Source organism: Physeter macrocephalus, chromosome 18, assembly GCF_002837175.3.
Source record: "Physeter macrocephalus isolate SW-GA chromosome 18, ASM283717v5, whole genome shotgun sequence".
NCBI classification, from domain to species: Eukaryota; Metazoa; Chordata; class Mammalia; order Artiodactyla; family Physeteridae; genus Physeter; species Physeter macrocephalus.
This window is the reverse complement of record NC_041231.1, coordinates 85,780,722-85,793,840: the sequence shown is the minus strand read 5'-3', so window position 1 is coordinate 85,793,840 and position 13,119 is coordinate 85,780,722. Positions and strand designations below refer to the sequence as shown.

Here is a 13,119-nt window from a genome sequence, read left to right as displayed (position 1 = left end):
TACCCCCAGGGACCAAGAAGTGTCAGTCAGGCGGAGCCTGCCTCCAAGGCCTCCGCATCCATGGTTCCAGCTCCCCCAGCCTTCCCATCTTATCTCTTATCTTCTCCTTAGAGGCCATTCACATTCTACAGACAAACTAGCTTTGTCCTGATACTGATCTCTTTTACTGGCTGTCAGCTCTGCTGTGTGGAGTGGCCTATGGTTGGTTCCAGGAGGTACTGAAAAAGCCTTGGATGGGGAGTTACAGATTTGGACTTTGCCATGAACTGTGTTATTTGGGCAAGTTATTCAACTCCACGGTTCCACATTTATCTTGTGTAAATGGAGGATTAGATCATGACCTTACAGGTCTCTTCTGTGCTAAGAGTCTCAGATTCTACGCTCAAGTTCCTGAAAACAGGATCACACCACACCGCATTAACACAGGAGGGCACACAGTGCTAAGTACCATTTTCCTTGAATGCTATGGACTGAATTTTATCCCTCCAATATTCATATGTTGAAGCCCTAACCCTCGATGTAACTTTATTTGGAGATTCTAGGAGGTAATTAAGTTTAAATGAGGTCAGGAGCATGGTGCCCTAATCCAACAGGGATTAGGGGGATAGGGGGATCTCTCACTCACTCCATGCGCATACACCAAGGAAAGTGAGAATGTGGTCAACTGCAAGCCAGGAAGGGAGCCCTCACCAGAAAGTGAACCCTGCTAATCTTGCCCTTGGGTTTTCCAGCCTCTAGAACTGTCAGAAAATAAGTTTCTGTTGCTTAAATCATGCAGTCTGTGGTATTTTGTTATGGCAGCCCGAGCAGACTAATACACGAGGTACTAGAGAATGCAAATAACATCAATAAGCCCAAACTGCTGAAAAATTTCTTGAATGAATTTCAAAGTCAAATATAAATAAATCTGAGATCACTGCAGCCTTGGATTCACCACACTCTCCTCTGGGTTCCCACAGTCTCCCAGCTCAAACTCCTAGTCCAACACTGACAATACTCTAACTTTATTGTGTATCATCACTCTCTTCTTATGCTGTGAGCCCTCGGATGGCAGGTACTATGTCAATGCCTGTGAAGTAACCATCTGATAAATCTTTGTTGAATTCATGCTCCTAGAAGGATCAACTGGTAAAAGCTGAGCAGCCTCAGTATTCAGCTTGAATTGTACTTCTCACTGGTTTATGCCTTGATTTGGCTTCAAGGCCCTTTACAAACTTGTTTCAACAGAGCTAAACTCTCAAGAGCCATTAACTAGAAATGATTAAACTTCAGTCTATCCCCTGAACTCACTATGCCAAATCCCACCCCACACCTTGCTGCACCCTAATTTCCTACTGCTTGAAACATCTTTTACTTTCCTCATAGACCTAAGTAATACACATCCATCAGGTTCTATATAAAGTTCCGCCTCATTCATGAAACTCTGACCACTGGGGTGTGTCGCCTATGAACCTCAGTAAACTATTTCTCTGCTTCTCACTTGGCATTTAAGGAGGTTCCTGTCTTTGACATCTCTGGGTATGCATCAAAGGGTTAATAAAGTTTTCACAGAAGTGTGAGTACCCTCCCATATTAATTGTAAGCTCTTTGAAGACAAACACCAGGTTATACTTTTCTGGATCCCCACCTCCAGCACCCAAGAGACATACTAAGCATATGTCCATGACCCAATAAAACTGCTTAATTCATCTATTTATTAATTATTAAGTCATGTCAAACAGACCCTACGCCATTGTGACCAGACTAGCCCAGCTTTCATTCTCAGTTGTTAACTTGTACACATTCTCCTGCCCCAGCCTGACCCTATGGGAACATTTGTAGAGAGGGCCTTTCACCCCTGGGGATTGGTGTGAAGTGATAACCACCACTTCCCTCTGCTTTTTCTGAGGCACCTACCTGTTTGCTTTTGTGCCAGCGCTTTGTTTAGACCATCCTCCATGGTTTGGTTGTAATATTGCTGCACATTCCTGAGATTTAAGTGGAAAATCTTCATCCGACTTGTGAAGATCTTGGTCTCATCCTCTAAGTAACTCGGCTCCTCCATCAACCACTGAACAGAAGACTTTGCCTTCATCTCCTCACTGTCATAGTGAATGAAGGGCTGGTCGTCCACAAAGCCAAAAGCAGTAAATGAAGGGACTCCTGGAGCTGGCTCAGATACAGCCGAGTAGAAATACTGCAGAGTGTGATCCTGAGGGAAGGACAAGGGACAGTGGGTCAAGAGAGAGCTCCAGAATTTACTGAGTGAGGATCTAGGGAATGAGTGTGTGTGCACGTGAGTCTAATAAGAGACACACGGCACACAACATAAAACAATGAAAAGACAATTACGACACTCGGCATAAGTGAATTCAAATCCCACACAGAGTATGCACTGAGAGTATTTGAAGAAATAAATATATACACACACATATGTATACACATAAATATATATGTATACACATACAAATATATATATGTATATATTTACATACATACAGAGTAAGAGATTGATTTACTTTAAGGAATTAGCTCATGCAGTTTTGGAGGGCTGGCAAGTCCAAATCTGCAGGGCAGACCTGCATGCTGGATACCTAAGGAAGACTCGATGTTGCAGTTTGTGTCCAAAGGCAGTCTGGAAGCAGAATTCCCTCTTTCTCAGGAGACCTCAGTCTTCCCCTTAAGGCCTTCAACTGATTAGACAAGGCCTACCCACATTATCACTAGGGTAATCTACATTACTCAAAGTCTACTGATTTTTTTTTTTTTTGGCCACACCATGTGGCTCACAGGATTTTAGTTCCCCAACAAGGGATCGAACCTGGGGTCCTGGCAATGAGAGTGTCGAGTTCTAACCACTGGACCACCAGGGAATTTCCAAAGTCTACTGATTTAAATGTTAATTTCAACTAAAAAATAACTTCATAGCAAAATCTAGACTAGTGTTAGACCAAATAGCTAGGTGCCAGGACCTAGTCAAGTTGACACATGAGATAAACCATCGCAAGCACTTAGCACAAATACATAATTACATAGTACATATACAACTGTATATATAAAAATATATATGTATATTATACATATATACACCATATGTATATGAGAGGGAGAGGAATAAGTGAAAAATCCATATACCTTACAAAGGTACCAGGAACATAAATTCACGTATAGCAGATATATAATATAGACAGTACAAATGCCCCATAATAATATCCAAGAGAACCACTATTAACTCTTTGTTCTATATTTCCCCCTTTTTTCCCCTATTCATATATTAGTAAAGATGGATGGAAGGGAAGTTTGAAATAAATGTTTCTTCCAATTCAGATTGTTCTACAACTTTTATTTTTAATTTATCATGTGGACATGTTTCCTGTCCATATATAGACTCTTTTTTTTTCCTAATGACAAGTGTGGTATTTCACTGTATGTACATAGCTTATTTAACTATTCCAGTACTGTTTTTCCCAATTATTCACTAATATACATAATGCCTCAAAAGTATTCTTGCACTTATTTCTTTGCATACTAGAGAAAGTGTTTCTATGAATTCTTAATTTAAGTGGAAATGTTGAAACAAAGCTTATGAACAGTTTGAATATTAATAGGTAGTACCAAAGTGCTCCACAAAAAGGCCATCAATTTATACCCACATTAAAAGGAGAAGTTGCAGTATATAGCTTTTTGTTTGTCACTCAATAGATTATTTAATAAGTAAGTTTCACTCAATAGATTATTTAAAACGTCAACAAAAACTTGGGAGGGCCTTTTCTACAGAATTAAAGTGTGTTTTTTGTTTTTTAATTGAAGAGTTGCTTTACAATGTTGTGTTAGTTTCAGGTGTACAGCATAGTGATTCAGTATTTTGGCAGACTATATTCCATAATAGGTTATTATAATGGGTATAATTTCCTTTGCTATGATAAATCCTTGTTGCTTATCTACTTTATATAGTTTGTATCTGTTAATCCCATACCCCTAATTTGTCCCTCCCCTCTTGCCCTCTCCTCTTTGGTAATCACAGATTTGATTTCTATGTCTGTGACTCTGTTTTGTATATACATTCATTTGTATTATTTTTTAGATTCCATGTATAAGTGATGTCATATAGTATTTTTTTGTCTGACTTATTTCACTAAGCGTAATATTTTCTAGATCTATCAACATTGCTGCAAATGGCAGTTGAAATATATATTTTTAAGTTTATTTATGTTGTAATTAGGTTGAACATAATTTCATGTTTACTGGCCAACTGAATTTATTGTTCTATAAATTACTTATTCATATCATTTATATGCTTTTAACAGCATTGTTTTTCTCTTTTAAGAAGAACCTCTCCATTTCTACCCCTTGGCATGGTCTCCTCCTTTGATGAACAAGTCCCTCTCACCGTGAACTGACTCTGACCCCACTCAGATCTAGACTCCATGGAGAAGCACCTGCTGAGTCAAGTCAAGAAGTCCTTCCTGAGGAACCAAGACAGTGGACATGCAAGCCAGCGGTCCCTCTGTCTGTTCTCTGCCAATCCCTACTGTGGCCCTGCACCTGAACAGGGGCTATGCCGGGAGCAAGGCTGTTGTTAGATGTTCAGAGACATTGAATTCCAGGGAATGATGGTGAAGAGGAAGACAAAAAAAAAAACAAGAGCAAAAGAAAGACGAAAGACACTGCATACAAACTCCCCTTTATTCTTTCTAAGGTTCAGTCCAGCAGCCATATCCTGGATGACTGGTCCATTCAGGCAGACAGGAAATGTACAAATATGGAAAAGTTCACACCTTACTCCCATTTAACACCCTCACCAAACCAGTTAGGTTTGCACAGAAATAAAGTCTGTTTCCTAAATATTATCACTGTGTTGGAGCATTTCCTCTGTGGTCTGCTATTATTCCTTTGTTTTAATTCTTTTAATAACTGTATGAAGTGACATTTAAATTCCATGTTAGAGGTGAGAAAACTGAAGCTTAGTAGCAAAGCTTTAATTAGAACACATCTCTTTTTCTCTCTTACTCATAAATAGGTGAGACAAAAAAAAAAAAAGAGTGAAACCGACATCACATTCATGCTGCCAGATATGAATGTCAAGAATTTGTTTCATTTTCCATCGAGTTTTTCCTTGCTAGTCCAGAAACATTTTAATCAGCAATTAAGTCATGAGCCTGGCTTTCCATCTGGTTTTCTTGGTACACCTCCAGACTCTGGAGTTCAACAACAGCTGCTGAGCAACCATGCATAGGATACCTGAGGCTGGAGACAACGGTTTCTCATTAGTTTGCATAAAGGAAAATCCAAAAATAGTAGCTTGGGGTGGGGAGAGCTTTACATAGTTTCGGGTCGGGGTTTTCCTGGATGAGTCATATTTAACGAGTACATCAGTGAAGCACTTCTTCCATCTGAATAAATGTGAATGTTTGTGTGTGTTATCTCCTTCAACTCTGTCATTAACCAAGCTTCTGATAAATAAAAAAGTTATTTAAAATATTTTATCCCATCTTTTTAGATTTCTGTTTTTGTAAATTTTTGTAATGTGCATAATGTATTGGTACAATGGAACATCTACATACTTTATAAACACACACTTTAAACTGTAAAGAAAGATGATTTAAAACCTTGGACACCATGGACCCCAAACTCTTGCTTCTGGCTGTGGCTCTGCCCTTCGAAATATTCAACAAGCCTCTTTTCTAAGTGTCTTTGAAGAACCAGAAACATCTATTCTGAGGAAGAATACATAATTCATAACTTCCAGCCTCGTTCAGAGATCTGCCAGCTTCCTTCTTGTTTGCACTACATGCCCTTCTTTGACAGAGCCCACACAATAGAAAGCCTGTGACAGCCTGCACCAAGATTTTGGAAAGTCACCCTTGAGCTTCCAGTGCTCTGAAGTTCCATTCTGGAGTTTTCCTCTGCCGGATTCGGTTTCCCCTGCAACTCTTCCCAGCCCGCTGCCCCCAGTTCCCCACTCAGCGGGCTCAGGTCTCTGGCAGGAAGGTCAGGAAGGAGTGAAAGAGGACAGGGGCCCACAGCATCGCCTCAGCTGTTATGATTGGTCCCAAGGCTCCCGAGCACAACCGGGATGGGGCACTCAGCGCCGGGACAGCCAGTTTCACTCCAGCTCTTTACCCAACAGGGCGGGGCCTTAGAGGAACACAAACTGCTAAGGGCGAACAGGTAAGGGCTGGGGAGGGAAACTAGAGCATCAGCAGAGAGAGATAAGCACTCCAAAAACGGTCTCTGGAAAAGTCCCGCTGGAATTGGTTTCGGAGAAAATTAAGTCCCAGATGAACAGGAAACGCTCCCGGTCCCGCATAGCCAAAGCCACACCAAGTCAGCCAGTAGCCCAGGGCTGGTCTAGAGGCACCCACCCCCTTATTGGACTTCAGATCCTAGGCAGGTCTCTCAGCTTAGGAGCCTTGGTTCCTTCCTCACCCGATGCAAATAATGTTCATCTATACATGGAAAACCACAGAGAAGTTAAAAGAGTGATTAGCAACTTCGAAAAATATAGCCATATATGGAACGTAATAAACATACAATTAAAATTGAACTGGACTTCCCTGGTGGTCCAGTGGTTAAGACTCTGATCTTCCAGTGCAGGGAGCACGGGTCGGATCCCTCGGCTCGGGGAAGTTCTGCAGGCCATCGGGTGTTGCCAAAACTTAATTAATTAATTGATTTAAAAAAGAAAAAATAGGGCTTCCCTGGTGGCGCAGTGGTTGAGAGTCCGCCTGCTGTTGCAGGGGACACGGGTTCGTGCCCCGGTCCGGGAGGATCCCGCATGCCGCGAAGCGGCTGGGCCCGTGAGCCGTGGCCGCTGAGCCTGTGCGTCCGGAGCCTGTGCTCCGTGACGGGGGAGGCCGCGGCGGTGAGAGGCCCGCGTACCACAAAAAAAAAAAAAAAAAAAAAAAAAAAAAAAAAAAAAGCAAAAATAAGCTTGGGGACTTCCCTGGTGGCGCAGTGGTTAAGAATCCACCTGCCAATGCAGAGGATATGGGTTCCATCCCTGGTGGGGGAAGTAAGATCCCACATGCCGCAAGGCCACAGGGAAAAAAAAAAATTACATATTTAGGGATGAAATCGGCAATAAATACACAAAAATAATGTTCTGATTTGGGGTGATTTTTTTCCCTCCAATTCCAAGTTTTATGGAATGCACTGCCTTTGACTTGTAACATCCAATTAATCAGTCACATTGGCAATCATTTCACAGTACATACATATATCAAATCATTGTATCCTACATCTTAAACTCATATAATGTTATATGTCAATTTTACCTGAAAAACTGGGGATAAAAATAAAATGTCCAATTAAAATAAGTTCAGCAGGAGCATTGTTTGTATAAGACAGAAACTGTTATGAGGAACCTGGGAGGGGCAGTTACCCTGCCTACTCTGGGCAAAGTGAGAGGACTGCTGGGTCACAGAGTTGCCTCAGAGGGTGGGGGAAGCTCTCCTCCCTGGTTTGGGGGTTCAAGTGGACCAGGTTCAGACCCCAACAGTGGGTTGCTGAGGGTGAGGGAGGTTGGTAAAGCTTGGGACAAGGACGTAGATTCAAGAGAAAGATTAAAAAACAAAAACAAAGGACATCCCCTTTCCCTTTCCACCCGGCTTCTCTTTTGCTCACATCTGGATGGTTGAAAGCATACCCTGATAGGAGCCAGTAGGGACCAGAAGTCAGGACTTCTCCCACCTTCTGTTTCTCTAATCTCGCTAATCCTGCCTCCCATAAATTACCACACCCCCACCCTACCCTATCCCAAGGGCCATACTCACTGGCAAGAATGGCCTTCGGCATTCCCTGGAACAGCAGCAGTAGGAGGAGAGCCCTCATCACTCCAATTCTTATTATCAAGCACAAGGTCATTCAGCGGGACCCAGTACAACACAACTTGCAACCTGTAGCTAAAGCCAGGGGGGCAGAAGGAACAAAGATGTGGGCTAGTCCTCAGCAGAAAGCAAAGGGTTTAGCAACCAATAGTTCGAGTGAGAGCACACTATCTTGACAGCTTCAGCTTTGTAGAAAATTTTGAAACCAGGAATTATGAGTCTTCTGATTTTGTTCTTCATTTCAAGACTATTTTGGCTTTTCTGGTTCTCTTTCATTTCCATATGAATTTTAGAATTAGCTTGTCAATTTCTGCAAAGAAGTTAACTGGGATTTTATAGGGATTGCATTGAATCTGTAGCTCAGTGTGGAGACTATTGCCATCTCAACAATATTAAGTCAGGACTTCCCTAGTGGTCCAGTGGTTAAGACTCCGTGCTTCCACTGCAGGGGGCATGGGTTCGATCGCTGGTCGGAAAATTAAGATCCCAAATGCCACACCGCCAAAAAAAAAAAAAAAAAAAAAAAAATTAAGTCTTCCGATCCTTGAAAGTGATAAATCTCTCCATTTATTTAGATCTCCTTTATTTTCTTTCAGCAATATTTTTTTTCATTTCAGAGTATAAATTATACACTTGCTATATTTATTCCTAAATATTTTATTCTTTTTGATACTATCATTCATGGAACTGTGTTCTTATTTTGAATTGCTCATTGCTACTGTATAGAAATACAATTGGGGGGACTTCCCTGGTGGTCCGGTGGTAAAGAATACACCTTCCAATGCAGGTGACTTGGGTTCGATCCCCGGTTGGGGAACTAAGATCCCACATGCCCCGGGGCAACTAAGCCCGAGCACCACAATTACTGAGCCCCCATGCCGCAAACTACAGGGCCCATGCGCCACAACTAGAGAGAAGCCCGCACGCTGTAACGAAAGATCCTGCCTGCTGCAACTAAGACCCGTCACAGACAAAAAAAAGAAAAGAAATAAAATGTCAAATAAAATTTTTTTAAAAATACAATTGATTCTTGTATATTAACCTTTGTATTTGTTCTCTGTTGCTCTGTAACAATATTATCACCAACTTGGCTGCTTAACACAACAGTATCTTATCTCACACATCCTGTGGGCCAGGAGTGGAGTATGATTTAGCTATGTGCACTCAGTTTCGGACCATCCCATCCAAAATGGTGTCAGCAGGGCTGGGGTCTTATCTCAAAACTTTACTGGGGAAAGACTGGTTTCCATCTTATGTGGATGATGGCAGAATTCAGTCTCTTGTGGTTTCATTTATTTGCTGGCTGTCCGCTGGAGGCTGCCCTTGGCTCCACGAAGCTGGCCTCAGATCCTTGCCACATGAGCCTCCCGACATGACCACTTGCTTCATTAAAGCCAACAAGGGAGGAAGTGTCTTTGCAAATTTGGGGTCACAGTTCTATGTAACAAGGTGTAACAAGTGACATCACATCACACATGCTGTATTCTATTGATCAGAAGCAAGCCCCAGGTCCTGCCCAAACTCAAGGAAGATAACACAAGAGTGCAAATGCCAGGATGTGGGGCTCATGAGGGCCATCTTAAAGTCTGTCCACCAGTCTGTCATCTGACCCCTTAAAATTCATGTCCGTCCCATATGCGTAATAAATTCACCCCCTCCATGGACACCAAAGCTCTCATCCCATTACAGTATCGGCTCAACATCCAGAACCTCTTCATATAAATAAATCAGGTCCAGGCGTGGATAAAGTTCCATGAATATAGTTCTTTTCAATCTGTCAATCTGTAAAACTAAAAACAAATTATCTGCCTCACACACCCCAACATAAAATGGTAGGACAGGTGTCGGATAACAGCTGTAAACATTCCCATTCAATATGGGGAGGGGGGATAATGGAGATACAACTGCATAGCAATTCTGGTATCCAGCTGGGCAAATGTTGGATGGGATGGTCCTGATTAAGTTTCGAGACCTGGGAATAATTCTCAGGGTTTTTGGCTCTGCCCTGTGGACGTTTGATTCCACCCTCTTAGTCATCCTTCCTTTTTCATGAAAGGCAGCACTTGTTTGTACCTGAGTCATTTTATCAGCTTGTTTCCTACCAATAGAATCAGGAGGGTCTGACAGCAACCTTTCCTTCCCGTTCTGCATTCTCTTCATCCTTTTCAGTACGAACTGCCAGTGATTTTATTGACTAACCTTCTTAAAAAACACTGTGGGCCTTCAATGGATTTCACTGGTGTTCACAATTAGACAAAAGCCACAAACACAGATCTTTTCAGGATCTTGGGCTCTTGCTGAGATGGCTGAGGGACAAGACATTTAAGCTTCCTAGAATTGCTATGGTTTAAGTGAGAGGTTCTATGAGGCATACCCTTAGTATTTTTAAAGGGCCTGTTGTGTGACTGAATTTTACTTGATGCTTAGGTCTTTCTGAGGTTTTAACTAAAATTGTAGTCACACCCTCAGCTTTTTCTCTATGCCATGCTTTCCTGATAGTGCTGAAAATTCATTTCCTAATTTTAATGCTTTTTGTCATCTGGAGAAGCTGAGAATTTTCAAAATAATCAAACCCTGGTTCCTTTTTTCTTTAGCTCTTCTTCCGTCAATTTATCTGTCTCCTCTTACATGTTACTATAGACAGTAAGAAGAAAGCAAGCAGCACCTGCAACACTTTGCTTGGAAATCTCCTTAGCTATATAACCAGGTTGATTGCTTACAAGTTCTGCTTCCCACATAACTGCAGGAGATAATTTAGCTAAGCTTTCCACTACTACTTAACAAAGACTTCCCCTTCTTCTAGTTTCCAATAAGATGTTCCTCATTTCCTTCTGAGCCCTCATTGGCAGATTAAAGCCCAGGTTTCTACTAAGTCTGTTCACAGAAATGCAGGCTTTCTCCAGCATGCTTCTTTCTTTCTTTCTTCCTTTTTTTTTTCAAGTTTAATTTTATTTATTTTTTATACAGCAGGTTCTTATTAGTTATCTATTTTATACACATCAGTGTATACATGTCAATCCCAATCTCCCAATTCATCCCTCCCCTGGTAACCCCAATAAATATTTTTTAAAAAGAAAAAAAAAGAGATGACACACAGGGGACACCTCCCACACCTCCCATTGTACATACAAAGTTATTTCCCTTTTCCTAGCAGTTGTCCTTTCATTATCCTCCAGGTCCTCTTCCACCCCAGCTGCCCCACCCAACTGGGTTGCTTCCACCCCACCCAACTCTGCTCCGGGTGGATTGCTCCGGGTGGATTGTTCTGCTTGAATGAGAACTGGGTGGACCAAGGCACTGTGGGTGGGAGGTGCCTGGAGAGCTGGGGACTGCATCATGGCACCAGGAGGATGATGTGATACCCTAGGACCAGACATTCCCAGATAGAAGACTCCCTGGATAGAATTCCATCAATCCCTTCCAAAGATAAGACTTTGGACCATGGCTCTTCCTCTTTTAGTTCTCTCTATAGTGATTTTTGGGGAACATGTGTCTAGGCAGCCATTTAGTTGCAGACGAGGTTAGCTGCAGATTGCTGGTCTTTTTGTGCAGATTGGCTGACATAGATTTGCTCATACAGAATGCTGGCTAAGTTTTGTGGTGCTTTGGGCTCCCCTGGAAAAGGCAGGAGACAAAGACAAATGTGGGCAAATACAGGGCTAGGCTCCTCTGACTATGCCGGTGGACTTGATGTACTCTGTTCTCTCTCAGCTTTCACAATATTTACAGCTGGGGCCGCCTGTTTCATGCTGAGCTCCTGTGGAGAGAGCAGGCAGGGAGCAGGCTGCGCCACGTGCAGTGCCACATGCTCTCTGCTGGGCATCCTCACCAGAGGGCTCCTGGGGGCAGGGGGATAAGACTGCACAAGCAGAGCAGCTTCTATAGAGTCAGGGCATCCTTGGCACAGAGTTGTTCACTGTCACCGCACAGGCAAGGTGGGAGGGACCCTGGCAAACACTGAGAGGTGGGGTTGCTCTCTAGCTCAGTCTCATGGGGCAGAACTGGCACATTCACCATGCTCGGACTCTGATTGGTTCCCACTTGGGGGCAAAGAGGACCAAGAAGGGCCTTTCGCTCCTCAGTTTGCCCCTAGTCCTGTAGTCTCAATAGACCTAGCTCCAAAGCCTGGTGCTCTCCCCCTCAAACCCGCCAGATGCTCTGGTGAAGCTCTGCATGCTCTGCTGCACACCACTGGGTCTTCCCATCTTTGCTCTGAGCCAGGCTGCTGGCTGCTCCGTGTAGCCCTCCCACCCCTCCCAGGGATGGAGTCGGACATGGGGACTGGGGAGGAGTTGGGAGGTTCCGATCATGGTTCCTTCCGCTGACTGTTAAGAGAATTCCCATCACCAGCATGGTGGCTTCTGCAGGCTTGAGGGTACCTACCTGTCAATCTAGCTCTGTCCTTGGTCAGAAGGGGTCAACATGAGCTTTGTTAGCGTCTTTCTTCTCAGACAAAGCCCGAGGGTGAAAGAGAGGAAGCTGTCGTAGGTGTGTCCTAAGTGCAGGAGCAGGGGCTGGGCATGTGAGGATGTGAGCAAAGACATGCAGGAGACTCACTCTCTGACCCTTTTGATTGTTTTCTCCCCCAATCAATTCTACACTCCTGTACCCCAACACTCACAAAAATAGGAAGTGATATCATCACACATGTGCATGCCTCCCCTCCCAGCGAGGATGCCTCCCTCCAGGTCACCACTTCCTGTTTCTGAGTCATCAGGAAGGTAATTTCCCTCTGATTTTATACACATCAGTGTATACATGTCAATCCCAATCTCCCAATTCATCCCCCCCCACCGCTCCCACCTCCACTTTCCCCCCTTTGTGTCCATACTTTTGTCATCTACATCTGTGTCTCTACTTCTGCATTGCAAACCAGTTCATCTGTAACATTTTTCTAGATTCCACATATATGCATTAATATACGATATTTGTTTTTCTCTTTCTGACTTAATTCACTCTATATGACAGTCTGTACATCCATCCACTTCTCTACAGATGACCCAATTTTGTTCCTTTTTATGGCTGAGTAATATTCCATTGAATATATGTACCACATCTTCTTTATCCATGCGACTGTAGATGGGCATTTAGGTTGCTTCCATGACCTGGCTATTGTAAACAGTGCTGCAATGAACATTGGGGTGCATGTGTCTTTTTGAGTTATGGTTTTCTCTGAGTATATGCCCAGTAGTGGGATTGCTGGGTCATATGGTAGTTCTATTTTTAGTTTTTTAAGGAACCTCCATACTGTTCCACATAGTGGCTGTATCAATTTACATTCCCACCAACAGTGCAAGAGGGTTCTCTTTTC

At 43.0% G+C, this 13,119-nt stretch overlaps 1 protein-coding gene across 11 annotated transcripts in view; it reads right to left on the bottom strand.

Annotated features, from left to right (window-relative positions):
- LOC102996517 (H-2 class I histocompatibility antigen, Q9 alpha chain-like) overlaps window positions 1-13,119 on the bottom strand; it is a 68,774-nt gene that overhangs the window by 27,052 nt on the left and 28,603 nt on the right. For 8 of the 11 annotated variants that reach the window (XR_003676702.2, XR_003676706.2, XR_008615845.1 and 5 more), the window contains one exon: window positions 1,897-2,191. Coding sequence is in view for 3 of the 11 variants with exons in the window: in XM_028478467.1 (XP_028334268.1) it covers window positions 1,897-2,191 (295 nt within the window). In the remaining 8 variants the exon portion in view is untranslated. Of the gene's footprint in view, window positions 1-5; window positions 391-1,896; window positions 2,192-7,754; window positions 7,884-13,119 lie in introns of those variants that run through there. The other 3 variants (XR_003676701.2, XR_003676703.2, XM_024121685.2) reach the window with 2 other exon arrangements.